This window comes from Meleagris gallopavo, chromosome 2 (genome assembly GCF_000146605.3).
Source record: "Meleagris gallopavo isolate NT-WF06-2002-E0010 breed Aviagen turkey brand Nicholas breeding stock chromosome 2, Turkey_5.1, whole genome shotgun sequence".
Lineage (NCBI taxonomy): Eukaryota > Metazoa > Chordata > Aves > Galliformes > Phasianidae > Meleagris > Meleagris gallopavo.
In genome coordinates, this window is record NC_015012.2 from 40753395 (window position 1) to 40773695 (window position 20301).

General features: G+C 41.6%; 2 protein-coding genes across 2 annotated transcripts; both read right to left on the reverse strand.

Annotated features, from left to right (window-relative positions):
• Window positions 1-2584: 2584 nt before the first annotated feature.
• On the reverse strand, window positions 2585-9660 carry LOC100545469 (sulfotransferase 6B1-like). Its single transcript, XM_003204059.4, has 7 exons — window positions 9373-9660; window positions 7636-7781; window positions 7120-7209; window positions 6319-6445; window positions 5807-5901; window positions 5276-5432; window positions 2585-2899 (listed from the first exon to the last, which is right to left on the reverse strand). The coding sequence occupies exons 1-7, from the start codon at window positions 9572-9574 to the stop codon at window positions 2769-2771; spliced, it is 948 nt and encodes a 315-aa protein (XP_003204107.1). The 5' UTR covers window positions 9575-9660; the 3' UTR covers window positions 2585-2768.
• A 2603-nt stretch (window positions 9661-12263) lies between these two features.
• On the reverse strand, window positions 12264-18910 carry LOC100545313 (sulfotransferase 6B1-like). The gene is made up of 7 exons (XM_003204058.4): window positions 18633-18910; window positions 17138-17277; window positions 16386-16475; window positions 15746-15872; window positions 14448-14542; window positions 12747-12903; window positions 12264-12579 (listed from the first exon to the last, which is right to left on the reverse strand). The coding sequence occupies exons 1-7, from the start codon at window positions 18832-18834 to the stop codon at window positions 12449-12451; spliced, it is 942 nt and encodes a 313-aa protein (XP_003204106.1). The 5' UTR covers window positions 18835-18910; the 3' UTR covers window positions 12264-12448.
• Window positions 18911-20301: the final 1391 nt, after the last annotated feature.

Consider the following 20301-nt stretch of genomic DNA (forward strand, 5'->3'; position numbering starts at 1 on the left):
TTCATTTGCATCCTGTGACAGCAGCGAGGAGAGCTGTATGAAGTGCAAGCAGGCAGGCAGCAAGCAAATGATCTGCTCAGCCTGCTTGCGAGGTTACATGATGAAATAAATGGGTTTGAAAGTGTCAAAGGGGGCTAAAAAGAGAGGAGCAGAGGAACCACACTCTGCCCTCATACAGACGGGCTTTGCCACAAGAGAAAACACAAGATCCACGGCAGCCTGTATCCTCTCGCTGCCAAGCTGAAGGCAAGAAGGAAAGGAGTGAATGGAGACATGTCCACACGCAGATCTGCCTGCGCTGTAGTGACCATGCAGCAGTGCCTTTTTGATCCTGAGGGATATGGGACAGACAAAGAAAGCCAACTTCCAGCTCTTCAGGGTGTTAATCAACAAAACCCCCTGAGAATCTGTTCTTAAGGACATGGGAGCGCAGCAGAGTTGGTAAATGTTTAAGGAAGCTGTCCATACAGCACAAGAGCCATCTGTGCTGGAGGAAGTCAGTAAAGGAAGGCAGAGACCAACATGGCTGAACTGGGTCCTGCTGAAAAGAACTTGGTGTACTGGTAGATAACAAGCTGGACATGAGCCGGCAATGTTCACAGAACGTAAAGTGTATAGATTCCATCTGCAACACTCCTGTATCTCTTGCAGAAGAAACTTATCATCTATGCATTCCAGGAACCTCTTGAATCTCTAATCCAGGAGGTTCTGTTTTCCCTCCAACAACAGACCCTCTCCAATTGCTCTCTGTCTTTCTTGTACTGGGGGGTCCAGAGCTGGACACAGTACTTCAGAGGGGGCCTCACAAGAGTAGAGTAGAGAGGGACAATCGCTTCCCCGTCCCTGCTGGCCACCCTTCTTCTGATGGAGCCCAGGGTACCATTTGCTTTACGAGCTGCAAGAGCACACTGCTGGCTCATGTTTTTCATCCATCAAGACACCCAAGTCCTTCTCTGCAGGGCTGCTCTCAAGGACCGCTCCTTCCAGTCTTTATAGATGCATGAGATTCCTCCGGCCCAAGTGCAAAACCTCACTAGGTTCACCCAGGTCCACCTTTCAAGCCTGTTGAGGTCCCTCTGAATGGCATCCCTTCCTTCCACCATGTTAACCGCACCACTCAGCTTGGTGTAATCTGCAAACTTGCTGAGGGTGCACTCGATTCCATCATCAGTGTCATTGATAACGATGTTAAAAAGGACTAGTTCCAAGACAGACCCCTGGGGGATGCCGCTCGTTACCGGCCTCCACCTGGACATAGAACCATTAATCACCACCTTCTGTCTGTGGCCTTTCAACCAGTTTCTTACCCATCGAGTGGTCCACCCATCAAATCCACATCCCTCCAATTTGGAGATAAGGAGTGGGGGGGGACCGTGTTAAAGGCCTTGCTCAAGTCCAGGTAAACGACATCGGTCGCCTTTCCCTTGTCCACCGATGCCGTCACTCCATCATAGAAGGCCACCAGATTGGTCAAGCATGACCTTCCCCTGGTGAAGCCATGCTGGCTGTCTCGGATCACACGCCCATTCCTCATGCGACCAAGCATGTTATCCAGGATGATCTGTTCCATGATCTTCCCAGGCACAGAGGTGAGACTCACCAGCCTGTAGTTCACGGGGTCCTCCTTGCTCCCTTTCTTGTAAATGGGAATGACATGACCCTTCCTCCAGTCATCCGGCACGTCACCTGATAGCCACGACTTTTCAAATATGATGGAGAGTGGCTTTGCAACCTCAGCCAGTTCCTTCAGAACCCTGGGATGCACGCCATCTGGCCCCACAGACTTGTACACATTCAGTCTCTTGAGGCAGTCTCGGACCTGCTCTGCACTTACAGTGGAGGGGCATTTTTACTGCCTCAGTCCCCACCTAGAGGTTTAAACAACAATTGCAAATGTTTGCTCAAGGTAATTACTTTGCTGCACTAGGAGTGCAAATATAGAATTTCCATTCAGGGTTATAATTCTCCCTTCTTTTCAAAGCTTCCCTTAGATATCTGCCACCTTCCTAACTCCGCATCATTCATTCCAGAACTCATAACCTAATGCAGAGGCTGTTTCAATGAACTAAAAGGGGTGTCACAGTCTTGTAGAACCTCCATGTCACATGATTTGCATTCCCCAGAGTAGCTTATCAGGTAGGGTCATGTGAAAGAGGGGATGTTAAGAGATAAGCAAGGAATGGATTTTCAGGATTGGCCCTTGTATGCAAAAGAAGTCTGAGTGAGAAAAGGCAGGTAACTCCTTTTGACATTCTGAGCAGCAGTGGCAGAGATGCTGCTGATCAGCAAAGGATTTCAGTCCTACCAGGTCTTTCAATATGAACCCAGCTGAGATGCACGAGAGAGCCTACGGGTTTTGAAAGTCAAAATGACAAACAGTCTGTACTACATAGAATCACCTCTAGGGCCTCTGCCTGTGGCCATAGCCTTACGGTGTCAGACCATCTTAGCCCAAAACACAAGCATACTTCTGGTGGCAGCATGTGCTTTCTGTTTCAGGCCACGATGCAGTTACAAGGACACCATCTTGGGACTTACAATGCCTGTGCTCCATCTCTGTTCCAGAAGGATATCAGGGACTTGCTGAAAGAATGCAAACATTTTATTTTGTTACATCAAGCAAGGCCCCAGGGCCAGCACAAGTCTAAGAATCACAGCCCAAACACTTAGAGATACAAGCCCATTGTCTGAGGAGTTTCTTTCTTTTCTCATGGCAACTGACCATCTTTGGGGAACTGCTTGCTGCAGTACTGATCCTCTGCTCATTTTCAGGTCTTGCAGTATATATCATATTTAATCTTTGTTGCCAGAATTGTTCCCCCTATGCATTCTTCAAATTTTTGGTCCATTTCTTCATTCTGAACTTCAGAGAAGAGGTCTCTCCAGCTTCCAACAACCCCTGTGTACAACAAGAAGTAACAAGGATTGAAGGTGGCTGCTCCTGAAAGAGGACAGTATATAGGCAGCAGTGGGCAGACTCACAGCACGTGTGAGACTGGATAAGTCTGATTTATGTCTCTGAGATCTAGAAGAGGCAAGATAGCAAAATGTCATGGTTTTGTGGGTTTTTTTTGCTTTCAGTATTCCACATCATAACATCATGTAGTGCACGGGGAGTTAAAGTGTTAATGCTCCAATTCCAGGTACTGTCCCTATACATCACAGAAGTTATGGGATGTGGCCCTTCCGGGTGAGGAGGTTTCTTATTGCCTTGCAGTGGGTGCTGGAGGGTACCTTCCTAGCCGTTCCAAGCTATTCCGGTTTGACTCAGTCTTGGGAACTCTCTCTTTCACCTATTTTATTTGATTTATTAGTCTCAATTTCAATTAGGTTGTATTATATTGTGTTATCTTGCACTTTGATATCATAGTTAGTAAAATAAGTTTTCCTCCATAGATCGTTGCCGCTGTTTTTTTTCTTCCTTCCTTGAGCCCAGCTCCCATCTCCCTATCCCTTTTCCCTTTCCCTTCCCAGGAGCCTATTGCCCCCCTGTCACAGGCATAGATTGATCTAGTTAACTCTGTGACACAAAGATAAGATAAAAAGAGAGCATTGGTGCCAGACTGCCAGAGAGGTTTTCCAAAGTGTTTTTTCATCCAGTGTTTACACTGAAGAAAGAGGAACCTGCTTTTGTCACAAAGGGAGAGCTCATTTGCAAATGCCTCCCTCTGAAGGAGCAAGTTATTTGGAGCAGTAGGGTTGACTGTTAAGAGGGATGGCAGAGGAAAGGGGCAAAAGCAAGCCCATGCCCACAGCAGTCAGAAATCAGAGACTCTTGAGCAGTGGGGAGCAGCTGGGCTGCCCAAGCTCCAGCCCTAGCCTCACATCTGAGTAAATATCCCCATTATCACCACTGGCCCATTCATTGAGAGAAATCATACTGAAACTATTTCTCAGTTCTCACTGAGAATATAGTATGATGCCCAGGAGGCCAACAGAGCAGTGAACATGAGGTTCAAGAGATCCCTGCCACACTATCACAGCTTCTCCAAAAAAGGATTTTAATGAAGTGACACATACAGTCAGAAAAGTCTAAGAGGCTGCTTGCAGCTCTACTCCAAAGATAGAAATGGTCAGGGGTCTTTTCTCCACACATCACACCAACCTGCTCTTCCTTACTCTCACAATCAGCCTTATCTCACAAATCATAAGTAAAGGCAACACCAACATCTATCCATAAAGAGGAACCACTGGACCCAAGCAGATTTGGTGCATAATTGTTGACTTAACCTACTCCAAAGTTAGCCTCCACCTGCACATCTCACTTGCCTAATGTCTCGCTCTGATTTATAGGAGGGAGATGAGGTTCTTTCAATATTATATACCCGGTGTGAGATTAAGAAACAACGGTTCAAATGTTGGTCCGACCAGTTTATTATAATCCTAATCAGGGAGACGGGGAAGGGAAGGAGGGCGATAGAAAAGAGAGGAAAGAAGCAAGAATTGCGTAAAGCGGGGATAGTCACCACCAGGATCCAGCAGCGATCCCGTTGCACGACATTTCGATGGTCCGAGGTAGAAGCAGCAGGGGGGGAGAGAGAAGCAGTGTGGCCGGCCTTGGGCAGCAAGCAGGTGGCAGAAGGAAGTCGCGGAGCCGATCCAGGAGGAAGCGGCAGGACTCGGGTAGCAGGCCCAGGGGAGTCCGCCAGCACTCAGGAATTCCGTGGTGAGGGATCTGATGGCAGACACCTACCCTCATCGTTTTCGGTTCCTCCTTTTATCCTCCTTTTTCTCCTGCCTATGTGACATCCCTGGGCGCTTGAGCAAGAGTCATGTGCTATCCCCCGAGATGGCCATCATCCTGAGATAAGTCCACACAAAAGACCGCTTCACAGCTATTTAGCTGCAGCTTATCTTCCTCTCCTTGCCCCTGGCCTTGTCCATCAAAGTTCTCCAGACAGAGGATTTCACAACCTTTGCCCAGGACTTGCCTGGACTTGTATAAGTCCATCTGTGTCCCCAGCAAGCTTTGAGACACTGATGTTAGCAGAATAATATCTTACACCTAACTAACTAGCAGTGTTGCCACAGGGAAAGAGAGCAACATGCAAGCGATGGTTGAGAGCCTTCAGTGTGGATAACTGAGTCACTTCAGTACACTACTCACAAGTGACCCAAAATCCTGTCAGTGGCAGAAGCATATTGTACAAGATGCCACAGGAGAGACCTCATCCACATCTGTCCTTCCCAACCAGCGCAGCAAATTTACAGCTAGACTTTAGAAAGTCACAGAAGGTGACTTTAGAAGAGAGATCCTCCATTTGCAAAGACTTACCCTTACGGAAGAGGATGTCCCCAAATTTACCATGGGTTTCCTTGGACTTCTCCTTCATAGCTTGGAAACTGGTCTTCCTGGCAATTCTGGAAAACTCTTCCTCACTCAGGGAGAATCCAAAGAAAGCAGCAATCTTCTTCATTCCCAGTACCGGGTTCTAAATAAAGAAACATTGCAAAGAGGTGAAGTCAAAAGACTTTGTGGCTAGCTTATAAAGCCAGCAGAGAAAGACTTCCTCCCACAGTGTCACCAAGGAATTCTGAATGCATTCACAGAGGGAGAACCCACTCCTGGTGGCTTCAGGTTCAAGGCCTTTTCTTCTCTCCCAAAAGCAACTGATTCAGATGATTCCTTCCACACATGAGCAAACCTTTCATGGGCCTCCTCGGGGGCGTGAATGGCTCAGAAAACTATGCTCTTCTACAAACTCAGACAGGATTGATTCAATAGTTTTTCTTCCCCATAGTCTCTATGCATTTCAGGAAAGTTGCATAGCATGCCCATGAAGTAGAGTTGGCTTAGATGCCACACCTCTTTCAGTTCCTCATAGCTAATCATCATCATCCTCTCGTGGTCGATGTGTCTGTTCCATTCCATTAAGTGGTCAAAGTAGGACCCCCAAGCCACTGCAGATAAAGAAGAGGTATATCTGTGCAGGATATCCACCAAAACAGGCTGACTCAGAGTAGTCAGCCTAGACAGTTATCCAAGCATTACACCAGGATGGGGAAATGTGGACTGGGTAACATTTGTTGAGGTCAATGAAGGATCCTCCAGCTATGGCCACTAGATAGCACTGAACCTCCAGCTTTATTGAAAGAATGGAAAGATCAGGCTCAGTCTTTGTCACAATCTTACCATTCCTAATCAGATATAAAAGAAATTCAAATTCTCTAGTATACCCCTTTTCAGCCATAACATGAACCTATCCTCTTGTCCTGAGACTGTTTTGGGAAAGTATGTTGGAATAGGATTCCCAAGCCCAGGGATCTATGCATGCCCCTCAGGTGGAGAGGAATTCCAGAGGATGCAAGGCAAAGTACATTTCCCATTCATGAAAGCTGTGAAGTACTCATCCCAGGAAGCAAAGGAGGGCAGCACTGGCATGTTGTTGTAAAAGTGGTAATAGGAGACAGCCGTGTCTTTGGGATTCCGAACTAGTAGAAGGATCTGCAGAAGGAAAACACATGATTTGGTTGTGATTTGGTGACTGGCCAAAACATATTCTCAGCACATCACATGTTCACAACCACGCACCACGCATTGATAGGACAGTCTAACTCCTCTTGTTTAATAAGAAATAAGAGCCTTTGCAGACAACCTGTGTGCTTAAAGATAAAAAGAAATAGCTTTTTAGTTATACCCTTTGGACTCGGCTTTGAACTAGCTCAGATCCAAAGAAATGAGCTCAAGGTCTCCACACCAGGACACACACAAGCTGTGGGTGAACCCATGCTTTTCTCTGCAGCAGTTCTCATCAAAGATCATCTGATCATCTTAGCCTGAGCCCGTCCCTGGCTTTCCACAGGTACCCATATCTTAGAGGCAAGTTAAAGTAGGTGGGATAAGTACTTGCTGATATAGATTTGGAAGTTTGTTTCTGAGATCTTAGGAGCAGTAACATACATCTGCAGACCCACTGGCAGAAAACCAGCAGTTACTCGTTTTGGAGAGCATTTTTATTCATACCCTGAATGCATAGCACTCTCCCTCTTCACTGTTGGAAACGCATGTATGCACCGACCAGCCTGGGTGAAAATGCAAAAACTCCATCTCATCCAGGCAGATGAAAACTAACTTGAGGTGGAAATATTTTTGCAGTGTGGTGCAAAGAAAAGACTCACCTTAGCCTTCCCTTGGAGAACAGATGGGGGCAGGAGATGAGGTGACAGATGGGTTAGTATGATTCTTCGGGAAGGCAGCTTCTTCATCCTCTTTAAAGCAAGTGGGAGAAATGGGACAGAATAGAAGTAACTTACTCAGAAATCATGGGTAATAAGTAAAGGGGAAACCAGAGAAGGATGTTTTCCCTTAGGAAATCCCAGGGATATGCTGATGGTGTTGGCTTCTACTATCCTCTGTCACAGAGCAGCATTTCACATGAGACAGGCCTGAGAAAGATCTTATGGATTAAACCTACTGGTTCCAGGACTGAACCCCCTTGAGTGTCCTCACAACTTGCTGGTCCTCTGAAGCATTTGCACTGGGACACTAGGGGCAATAGGACATGCTGGCCATGCTGACCTTTACACTTGTTACTGCTCTAAAACTGTCTATTGCTTCTGAGATGAGGCTATTGTTTTTCAACTGTTACTACCTGTAGAAAAAGTATTGCCAATATTCTTTCAGTAACTACGCACCTCAAATACTCCAGGATCTCCAAACTCTAGACGTGGAAACATCTGTAGCTCCTTTTCAGCATTTATTCTCTCTTTCATTTCTTCTTCAGTATATTTAGCATCTGTTGATTCTATCTCTCTCACCATTTGTTCAAGCCAGTTGGTTCCTGAAACAATAAATACTCCAATAGCAAATCCAGTTTGGGCTGCACATCTGCATTTTTTCCTGTCAACTGGATGGCAGAATATCCTGGTTCACATTTATGAAGCAGTGCACCTTACCATTTCAACATACTGGCAGTAATAATCAGGACATGCCGAGATGCAAGAGGAGCAGAACTGTCAGCCAAATGTGTAATGCTACCTTGCTCACTTCAAAAACCCATCCCATCCCTCAGAGGTAACAGAAGCAAACCTGTATTGCTATTTACAGCTCTAACACTCTTTTGTCATCTCAGAATACTGCTAAGGGAAATAACAGCAGTGTTGCTCCCAGCATAGGCCTGTTCTCCTACAGCATTGCCTTTGGGAGTACCCTATTCCCTCCTCCTGACTAGCTTCAATTTTCAGTTTCTTCAAGGCCAACAAATTTTGGCCTCATTCCCAGTCTCCAGGAAGGTAGGAGAAGGATTAATTGACTAAATCAAAAGACCATCAAGGTATGTCATTATCTTTGCACTAGGCTCAGCTGTCTTGACTTCTGCAATCTGGCACAGATGGCATATGAAGCATGCACTGGGTTTGAAGATCCAAGTCTCAGTTTTCATTTTACATCTTCTCGAATGCATAGCTGGACATTTTTGCTTGTACGCAGCTCTACAAACTCCACACAAAAGAGAATGTTATAAACATCATCAATTCCTCTTTCTGCATTTGACCTGTTCAGATATCTCTGTGAAATGATTAAGGACAAACAGAAAGGAAACCAAAATGCCTGTTTGGAAGGGAGAGGAAAAAAATCCTAGTAGCATTTATGCCTTTCCATCCAGTTAGATGTATGGGAATCACTTGTATTCTGTAATGCGGTAAGTCCATGGAACGTACAGTTCTTCTACCTTCATTTCTAGAAAACAGTTCCTGTATTGCCTTTGTAGCAAGTAGGATAATAACATACTGCCCTGCATTAGCAAGACTGTCAAGCAAGATTGCATTATCAAGTTAGAAAATGAAGAAATGCGATTATTCTGCATTAATCCAACACTGGTAATTTCACACTGTGCAGTCATACACTGAAGTACAAGAGATTTTAAATATCTGGGGAGGAGCCTGCTTAAAGCTGCTGAAATCATCGGGACCTGAAGTGAATGAAACACATCTTACTACAGTCTTCCTCTATCAGAGGTAATAGTGAACACGAAGCTAACTCTTCTGAGAATAGACTAAGGCAATAGGAAAATGTTAGAATCACAAGGGGATGTCTGACTGCATAAAAGTTACATAAAACAAAGCACTATAGTGGGAGAACACCACAGTAGTTTTCTGAAGAGGAGGTAAATCTCCACCCTCAATGTTTTAAAATTTCTGGATAAAATCTTTAGTACCCACACCTGAATTTGGAGGCGAGGTCTTTCCACAGCTTTGCACGTGAGATTAGATTAGATGACCTCCACAGATGCTGTACAACTTAATCTCATGATCATATGGAAACTGATGCCAACGTAAGTTTTTCTCAGGTATTACTGCTGTGTTAAATGATGGTGCACACTCCAGGATTACAGCATAGTGCATTTGACTATTAATCAAGCAAGCAACACTCACCTGTTTTAGGATAGCCTGCTAGAATCACATCACTGCTCCTGGTTTCAAAGGATTTCAGAGCTTCCAAAGTTTCTGGACTGCTAAATGCAGCAGGATACAGAATACCATCATAGGAAAACAGCAGATCTTCTGGGGAAGTCTTTTCATTCTCTGAAAAACAATTTTCTACAATTTCAATGACTCTTTCCCTATTTCTGCTCATGCTTATAACCCCATGAAACTTTTCTCAAGCAGAGATACAAACTGTCTTTTCACAGTGCAGGAGAACTTTATACAGTGTGTTAGGAAACTGGAAAGGGCATTCACTCAGAAATGAAGTTACACATCACTCATTAACTCAGTTTTAACTATTATCTCCTTTCAAAATAACAGGACAGGAGACAAATAGTACTGACATGGAGTCTCTGCCATGCCAGAAAATACCAAGAGTAGTCTGTTCTCTACAAAGCATTACTACTAGGGAAGCAAAAGCAATATTGGTAGCATTCAAAACATTGAATGAAATAAGGGAAAGACCTACAACGGTCTTATAAAATACTGCTTAAAATATTTTTAACAGCTGAACTATGCAATGTAATTTCTGAACAGAATGACCAGCATATAGTGGTTATGTAGATAGTAGATCTTAATCTGATTTGCTACTGACTGCACTAATGAACGCAACTTTCTTCCAGGTGCTGGCTCTATCTTCAGTCAGTCATTGTAACATCATTGCTTTATGTGATATATTCAGAGCTAAAGACAAGTACCACCTAAATCATACTTCTCCTGATTAAATAATCACATCTGAGACCTTTTACTTCACCATTACTTACAGGAGGATTGCTTTCGTGTGAAACTCAAATACTTATGTTCTACAATTACATTAGTCAAATTCATCTGTATGTCATCAATTCTATTTCTTTCTACACCTGTCCATAGTTTAGTCTTTGGGTGAAATTGTTCTTACATGGGGAGAAGTTATTTGAATCCTGGTTGATGCCTCTTCAGAATAGAAAGAGTAATAACATGGAGAAATATCTCCACAAGTTCTTATGAATTCTTTCTCTGCTACTTTCAGTTCTCTGTTCTGGTCTCCAGATTTAGAAGTTAAATGACTTAAAATCATATGTTGTATACGTACTAGTTTCTCCACCAGAATGTTAAAAATAATGTTGAATATAATCAGGAATTTTCAATAAAAGATATTGCTTTGTCTTCCCAACTTTGCAGTGATCCAGTACACACAGCTGGACCTTGAACACACTGTTGCAACTAACGTAATGACAGCCATGTAAACAAGTGGATATAACTGCAAATATTGCTGCTGATGCCCTGGTTCTGGATGCTTATCACTGCTTCTGGGAACTCAAAACTACTTTCAGTACTTTAATTCTTCAAGCCTTTTGCAAATTAAAATCTGTGATGGACGCAGTGAACTTCTGCACTTGATGTAAGTCTTACTCAGGCTTACGAACTCATTAGGCCTTGATGTAGTCGTTCCTTGAATGGGACAACTCCTTAATAGTAAAGCACCAGGTGGGTGCACAACCGTGACTGCAATCCAAAGGGGGCACAGCACTAGAGCAGGTGATCACTGAAGTCTCTCAGGAGAGATAACAAAACCATGTCCTTCAGCACAACATCTAAACGTTCCTTGAACACCTCCAGGGAAAGTGACTCCACCAACACCCTAGGCAGCCCATTCCAGCGCCTGACCTCTCTTTCAGAGAAGTAGTATTTTCTAATGTCCAGCCTGAATCTCCCCTGGAGCAACTTGAGACCATTCCCTCTAGTCCTATCACCGGTTACACAAGAGGAGAGGCTGACCCCCAGCTCACTACAACTCCCTTCAGGTAGTTATGGAGAGTGATAAGGTATCCCCCGAGCCTCCTCTTCTCCAGACTGAGCAACCCCAGCTCCCTCAGCCACTCCTCAAAAGGCCTCTCCAGGGGTCATTGTTCTTCTCTGGACACACTCCAGGGCCTCCATGTCTTTCTTGCAGTGAGGGGCTCAAAACTGAGCACAGTACTCGAGATGTGGCCTCACCAGTGCTGAGTACAGGGGGACAACTACTTCCCTGCTCCTGCTGCCAAAACTATTTCCAATACAAGCCAGGATGCCTTCTTGGTCACCTGGACACTCTGCTGGATCATATTCAGCCGAGTTTCAATCAATACTCCCAGGTCCATTTCCGCTACACAGTCATCCAGCCACTCTGCCCCAAGCCTGTATCACTGCCTGGTATTCTTGTGGCCAAAGTGTATGACCCGGCACTTGGTCTTGTTGAACTTCACCCCTTTTGTTCCAGCCCAGCAATCCTGCCTGTCCAGATCCCTCCGTAGGGTCTTGCTACCCCCGTGCAGATTGACACTTCCAGTCAACTTGGTGTCATCTGCAAACTTACTGAGGGTACAGTCAATGCCCTCATCCAGGTCATCAATAAAGATATTGAAGAGTTCAGGCCCCAGCACCGATCCCTACAGAAAACCACTCATGACTGGTTGCCAGCTGAATTTAACTCCATTCACCACCACTCTCTGAGCCTGGCCTTCCAGACAGCTCCTTACCCAGCAAAGAGTGTACCTTTCCAAGCCATGGGCTGCCAGCTTCCCCAGGAGACTGTGTTGAAGGAGTTTTGCTACAATTTATAGGGAGGAGAGGAGTTCAAGCTGGGCTTTTGCCTTTCTAATTTTGTCCCTGCACATTCTAACAATGTCTTTGTACTCTCTCCAAGTTGCCTGTCATTTCTTCCACAGGAGGTAGATTCTCTTTTTCTCCTGGAGCCTCAGGAAAAGCTCCCTGTTTATCCACACCTGTCTTCTTTCGCAGCTCAGCTACTGAAACAAGCCTGTCAAGTTTATCTGAATATAGTTATTTACCATCATATTCAGCAAATGAATGTAGCCAAAGCAAGATCTCAAATTTATTTTAAAAAGCCACTATTCACTATTGTCACTGTAAAAGTTCCTGCAATGTGACTTTTAAAATGATTCCAAGATGCTTTGATTGTTTCATCTAGCTTTATATTGTATATCATTCAGATGATCAAAGAACACAGTGGAAAGCTATTGGTCTAACCACATTTCATTACTCTTCAGGCTTTGCAGTACACTTCATACTTTAACTTTGCTCCTAGCTTCGTTCGTGCTATACGTTCTTCAAATACTTTGTCCATTTTCTCATTCTGCTCTTCATTGAAAAGATTCTTCCAGTCACTTACACCACCTTGAAAGAAGCAAATAAACTCTTGAAAAACAAGAAATCATATTTCTCAGTTATATACATAAAGTGTAACACTTTATAATATATGGGCAAAAAATAAACCAGTGATGAATGGCTTAGGTTCTTGAGAGCATCATGTTTCTTCCTCTGGACCTCCAGAAGCTTCCTACCTTTGCGAAAGAGCATGCTGCCCAGAGCCCCATGGGTCTTCAGAGAGTTCTCCTTCATGGACTGGAAACTGCTTCTCTCTACCACACTCCGAAGCTCTTCCCCAGTCAGGGAAATCCCGAGGAAAGAGGCAATGTTTTTCACTCCCAGGGCTCGATTCTGAAAAGAGGAATGTAAGATACCATGTGACATTCAAACAAATAACACTGCTTTCTTACCAAAGTTCTTTCAAGGCCCAGCATCTCTCAGTTGGCTGCATATTTAGAGTTTTCAGAGTTCAGCAGAACTGGAGTGCTATGTATTGTTCCTCTTTGTTATTGTTCTAAAGAAAACATCATCTGTCTTCCTGCATATCACAGAAAATTGCATATGATTTACAGTTGAGCCAAATCTACACTGATGAATATACAAAAGCTCCAAAAAAGAATTACTGGGGATTTTGATTTAAAATCACTTGGGGGAGAGAAAGCAAGAATCATGTTTACACACACACACACGCATGCACGCACACATACACAAAAGCTTACAAACTGGAAATCCACCTTGCTGTCCTCTAAAACAAGAATCTGACTCATACATATCTCATGCAGTTTTTATACACTATGTGTGTATGATGGTTTATTGGCTTAGAAACAATTACTCTTTGAAGTGTAAAATATGGAAGTGTAAAATACGGTGAATGGAGATAAACCTAGCTGGTAACCAGTCACAAGTGCTGTTCCCCAGGGATCAGTATTGAGGCCCATCCTGTTTAATATCTTTATTGATGATGTGGATAAGGGAATTGAGTGCACCCTCAGTAAGTTTACAGACGACACCAAGTTGGGAGGAAGTGACCATCTGCCTTGGAGTACAAAAGGACCTACAAAAGGATCTGGACAGACTAGATCAATGGGATGAGGCCAACGGGATGACATTCAACAAGACTGAGTACCAAGAGCCGCACTTTAGCCACAACAATCCCTAGCAATGCTGCAGGCTTGAAGCGGAGTGGCTGGAAAGCTGTGTGATGGGAGTGGAGTGAGAGTGTTGGCTGATGCTCTGCTAATTGTGAGCCAGCAGTGTGCCTAGACAGCCAAGAAGGCCAATGGCATCCTGGATGTATCAGAAACAGTGTTGCCAGCAGGAGGAAGGAGGTGATTGTCCCCCTGTACTCAGCTCTGATGAGGCCGCACCTTGAGTACTGTGTTCATTTCTTGGCTCCCTACTGTAAGAAAGACATGGAGGCCCTGGAGTGTGTTCAAAGAAGGGCAGCAAAGCTGTGAGCACAGGCCTTATGAGGAGTGCCTGAGGTAACTGGGATTGTTCATTCTGGGGAAGAGGAGGTTCAAGGGAGACCTTATTACTCTCTATAACTGCCTGAAGGGAGGTTGTAGTAAGGTGCAAGTTGTTTTTTTCTCCCACGTAAGTAGTGATAGGGCTAGAGGGAATGGCTTCAAGTTGAGACAGGGGATGTTCATTTTGGACGTTAGGAAAAATTTCTCCTCCGAAAGAGTGGTCAGATGTTGGAACAGGCTGCCCAGGGAGGTGGTGGAGTCACCTTCCCTGGAGGTGTTCAAGAAACATTCAGATATTGTAATATGGGACATGATTTAGTGGGAAAATATTGGTGGTAGGTGAATGGTTGGACTTAATGATCTCGGAGGCCTTTTCCAACTTTAATGATTCTATGATTCTATATTTCTTACCATTGGTAACCTTACCTCTTTTAGTTCTTCATATGTTATTGTCATAACATTTTCGTCAGCAGCATATTTGTTCCATTCAGAAAGGTAATTGAAGTAGGATCCCCAGGGCACTAAATAAAACAAAATAATCCTAAGATGAAGAATAAATGAACATAAGAAAAGCTCCTTATTATATTAATCAATTTTTACTCCGTAAGTTGATCTCTAAGCTACGGCCACTAGTAATCATGGCTCTGCCAGAGTTTAACCATTCTGAAGGATTTATAGATCTTTGCAACTCACACAGTCTAGAGCCAGCAGGGTAAGTTCTCTTACCAGCTCAATGTGGCGCTAAAGGAGCTGTCACCTTCCCTAAAGGATCTGCCTGCTACCTCCACTTGTGCTGCAAAAAATATGGGGTCCAATCCCTTTTTCACCTGTATTGCAGGACTTCTTTTTAGGCCAGATCAGCTCCCTAGATGGTCCACAACTTCACAAACAGTTTTACTGGAACAAGCTGAAGGCAACAGTGGGGCAGAAGCACATTGTTGGGATCAAAGTCTGGCTATGGCCAGTATCCACAACAATAAGAACAAAGAAGCCAAGGAGAAATCCACAGAAGCTCAGCTTAGCTGGCTCTGTGTGAATGCATCTCAGTGAGATTATGCAATTTGGACGACAATATGTTGAAACTAGTCAGTATTTCAAGTCAAATGTGAGTCTGCTAAAGTGCTATCAATACTCAAAACAGCATGGAAACTTAATCCTAAAACCTTAATTATAAAGCCTTGTTTAACCCTGCCAGCAGAACCTGGCCATGTGATACAGCAACCTGGAGAATTTATGTAATTATAAACTAACGAGATTTGTTTTCTGTTGTTTTGTTGCTGTTTTTTTTTAATGCATTTAGTCATAGCCCAAAACATTTCTCCAGTCCAATTTGATATGTAGATATTCAAATGTCTGTCTGGGCACAAGATGATATACAGTAGAGGGGAAGGGTGAAGAGGATCCAAGAGGAAGATAAGGAGGAACTTCTTCCAGTGAAAATATCACTTTGTGCAAACTATAGCTGTTTATGGAAGAACAGTTCTGATGAATGTCAAACTTCAGCCAATAAGACAGATACTGTAAAATTTACTTCAGCTTTAATTTTCTCTCTTTAATTCCTGGGGTTTTTGTTTATTTGTTTGTTTGTTTGTTCATTTGTTTGTTTTTGTTTTGTTTTGTTTTTGCTGTAAACCAAAAATCCTAGTGAACCTGATTTTACAAGATGCAAAGTTTTTAGACAAAGTCAAGGAATAGGATAAGTAACATAGAAGAATATACTGTACTTTTCTCTGTCATGAAAGCTACGAAGAAATCGTCCCAGGTCTCATAGGAAGGTAAAGCCGACCAGGCATTGGAAAAATGGAAAAACGATGTAGCTACATCTTTCGGATTGCGAATCAGTAGCAATATCTAAAAAATTGAAATATTTTATTTCTACTAAATATTAGTAAAAATACTAAAAAAAAAAACAATAAACCATAGCATTACAAAAAACTTCATAATCAGCACTTTATGAAGTTGATTTCATATAGTTATTAAAGTATATTTTCCAGATTAATCAAATTAATCATGCAGAATACAAATAGTATTAATCATTTAGATGAATACACACAAATACAAATTCTTTCCAAAACTTTTGACAACATTGTAGAAAGCCACTCATAGGAAATTTTGTAAACATAGTGTTTTACTGCTGGAAGGTTTGTTTTCCCCCACATTTGCCTTGCTGAGACTGACACAAAGATATCAATAAGGATGAACTGAGATTTATTGAGATGAACAGAAGCTATTAGCCATGCAAAAACAGACAGCATACTACCTACGTATAAAAATAATTTTTAAATTTGGCAGAAATGTACTAAATTGGCTTTCAAAGACATCTGATTGTGTGTTTCCTTACATGACATTCAAATCAGCACTTACCTTGGCTTTATTTTTGAAGATAGACTTTGGAAGGTTGCCAGGAGCAAGATGAGTTAATATAACTCTTCGAGAAGTTAACTTCTTCATTCGCTACATTAACAATTGAAAGGAGGAAAATAGACAGTGCCATTATTATAAGTATTCTTCTCCATTGGCCTGTGATAAAATATTACTTTGCCAAATTTTTAATGGTTTTTGGCAGATCAATTATGCTTTATGATTGCTATCCTGGGATCTTAGTGGACTTCTCTCAGCAATAACCTTCAAAAGACCACAAGGATGAATATTTGGAAAGAAGATTATCCATTGCTCATTCTCTTTAGGAATTTAATATGTTCTGTTAGACAAAGTATAAAACCTAAATACAATATGCAAAATCTAGCTGGAGATGTGATAAAGCCGAAGGATCCAAAGAGAGAAGATGTAATAAACAAGAGCTAGTAGAAGAGACAAAAGTCATTATTTCAATATATAACTTTTCATGAAACTCTTCTTAAGTACAGCAAATGCTACACTGAATTTTTGAAGTGTCCATATTTCTAATGAGTTTGTGCTCCTCTCAAGCCCCCTGGAGCGATCATTTATCCTTCAGCATTTGGTAATACAGATGAGATTCAGTCTGGCAAGATGCATCCTACATAGAAATGGGATAGTTTCCGTCAAAGATTGGTGTATTTCTCAAACCATATATTCAGATATGCAGTGTTTGAAGAATCACCTTCTTGCATCTTTAGTAATTATTCTGTGCCCACCTCATATTTCTCAGTATCTCCAATTTCAAGATACGGAAATTCTTCTAGCTCTTCGTGATTAACACTTTTTTCTTCATCAAGTCTTTTTTTTTCAAATGTGGCCACCAGATCGCTTAAGATCTGACCTACCCAGTTTGTACCTGAAAGGGGAGAAAATACAGAATTGCATGTAAAACATTGAAAAAAAGTATAAATGAATTTGCAAGGACAGCCAAGAGGTATCTGGTACTATCTCATGAATTGTCTGGTCTTCTTTAATGTGTCAGCTGACTATCTGGACAATCAGCCTTCAGGGCCCTACTTTTGCTGTTACGTAACAATACATATCCTTCTCCAACTTAAATGGCTAAGTACATCATGAATTATATATGGTAAGTTAAGTAAGAAAGGAGAAGAACTATTGATTCAAGTAACAAATATAAGAGCAGATAGGGTGTAAACCTGTACCTCAAAACCCAGTGCATCATGTATGTTTTCTGATGTGCTGTACAGTTTTATCCTGAGTGGAAAGACGGGTCACAGAACTTCAGCAGTTCAGCACATGTGCAGTATCATATCTGAAACTGTGCTCTGTATGCTCATTTTCTTTACCAATACACAGTGTTTTATCCAGAAAACCTCTAAATTATTTCATATATATTTATTGTATTCTTATTAATAACATAAAGTAGAGCTTGTAGAGAACTTGTATAATTAGCTTACCATTTCCTGACTTGTGGACACTGGTTCCTACATCTTTATCATTACAGTCCTAATAAGTGCTTTTTGATGTATATCATTTCTTCAAAAAGAAAATAGGCTTTAAAAAAACACAAAATCTTTACAAACCTGTAAACTGTGACTATCTTCTGTAAAATACAGTGAATCCTATTGTTGAAGGGTAAAAATAGCTATATTAAAATGGATGTGTGACACATCCAAGAGCCTGTGTAGGGTACTTTCAGGCAGAAGCAGCAACCCCATCAAAGATCTCTTGATCTCCCAATTAAGATTAGTGTGATCAATTCAAGTGTTTACAAAAATATATTTTTTATAACTATAGATTTCAGAAAATGTTGACATGTATACGAAAATTAAAAAAAATAAAATATATGTACCACTGCATGTGAAGGCATCAATAAGTCCATTGTATGAAGAAATACAAACAAACAAATATATTACCAAAGATATTACGTAACTGCAAGAGCAGACCCTGCAATATCAAGAAATCTAGTTATCTCAAGTTTGAGAATTGCATTTTGATTCTTTCTAATTTGTGCATTCACATTTATAACTATAAAAAATTAAAGATAACAAAAATGTATCAGACTATAGCTAAGAAAATCAGATTTCTCAGTCACTTGCAAAACTTCCTATAAAATGTTCTCATCATTAGCTCTGTTGTATATGTTTGAGGGAAAAAATTAGTTCTGGAAATTCTTCCAAAAACTGTAAATACAATCTACTTATTTGTCATTACACGAATTAATTTATGAAGAAAGCAAGCAGTATTCACCAGATTTAGGATATCCTGCCAAAATGACATCATCACTTCTGGCTTCGAAGGACTCCATGGCTCTGAACACTTCAAGACTGCAAAGAGCAACAGGATAGAGAATCCCCTTGTAAGAAAAAAGTAGTTCATCACGATCCATTGTATTACCAACAACTATTGCCTTATCTATCACATCAATAAATTTCTTCCTAGATTTTTCCATTCTTCTCTCTCTCACACACAATCTCTGTCACAATGTGAAACACTACACAGACAGAGAGACACTGGTTGCCACATTACAGGGCTTTTTCTTCTCTTTTTATTTTCTTTGTGGAGGGGGGCGGAGGGAGGTGGGACACTGTAAGCAATAATTTACTACTCTTTCTGAAATTGTAAAAAAAAATACATAACTCCAGAAAAAAGACCTTAAGTCATTTGAACATCTCAGTATCAACAGAAATTGGATATAATTGAATAAGAAAAACAGGAAAATGCATTTGCATCTTAGGTTAAAGCATTCATCTTACTTGAAAATATCATATGCCAAAAATATGCAAGTAATTACAGCACAGAGTTGATAGACAAAGTACATCAAAGTTCAAGAAGGACATGAATTGCAGACTGCACTGTTCTGATCTTTTCAGTATTCACTCTGGGATGTTTTCTTACATAATTTTTTTTCTTCTTTTTTTTCACAGAAATTGGATTAAATGTATTAGGATTGGGAGACAAAATGTTAATTATATTAGTGAATGCATTAGCAGCTAGTCTTACTTTTTTTTTTCTTTATTTTCCCTTGTCATGAAACTATCATGTACTACTACTAAGGAAATGTGTTTAATTGGGATATTTACTTGCTGGCTAAAGAAGGGTTGGGAGAATAGGCACTTCCTAAGGAAGGAAAAAAAGATATATAAATGGATTCATCCACTCAAGCAATAGCATTGCTGGACTAGGATTTCCATAAAAGAAACACAGATCAGTTACTTCCTGAAGAATTATCTAGAGAAATTTTGAGACAGAAAATCTGTTGGATCTCCAATGTATTTTTCCCAGAGAAAGAAATTAGGCCAGCCTTTCCATGAAGACATGCATTATCCTTAGTGTTACTGAAGACAGTGTTACTGAAGAAAAACTAATTAGAAGAAATAAGTCATGTGGAGGGATTTTGAGAAGAATTGAATTTCTTGGCATAAAAAATTAATCAGGCTTAATATTTAGTAATGTGAGCTTTTGATATAACCACCAACCATGACACCATAAATGAGAGAGAAGAGTGAACTTTGCACTGTATGTTGCATAAGAAAGACCCTCTGATCCTGCCAAATGCTGAATCAGGAGACTGATGGAAAACATCAGTTGGTTTAAAATTTCAAAGAAGCAGCTTTTAAAACATGGAGATTAAAAAGAGATTAAAGGATTTGGTAATCTCCAGATTAATGGTGTTTGTTGGTCAAGCCACCAATGTGCCTCTAAAGGTTTCTGACTTCCCATATTTATCAGACCTGGTCTTTCCAGGTTGTGGAGCTTTGCAGAAAGAGGCTGGTGGCTTTGCCATGATAGCTACAGGACATTGCCAGCTGTCAATTACCTGGTGAGCTGATCTGCTTATGAAGAGCCATTCCCAGTTAATGAAACAATGAAACAATCCCAAACAATCCCAAATCCTCAAAATTTAGCGACCATGCCC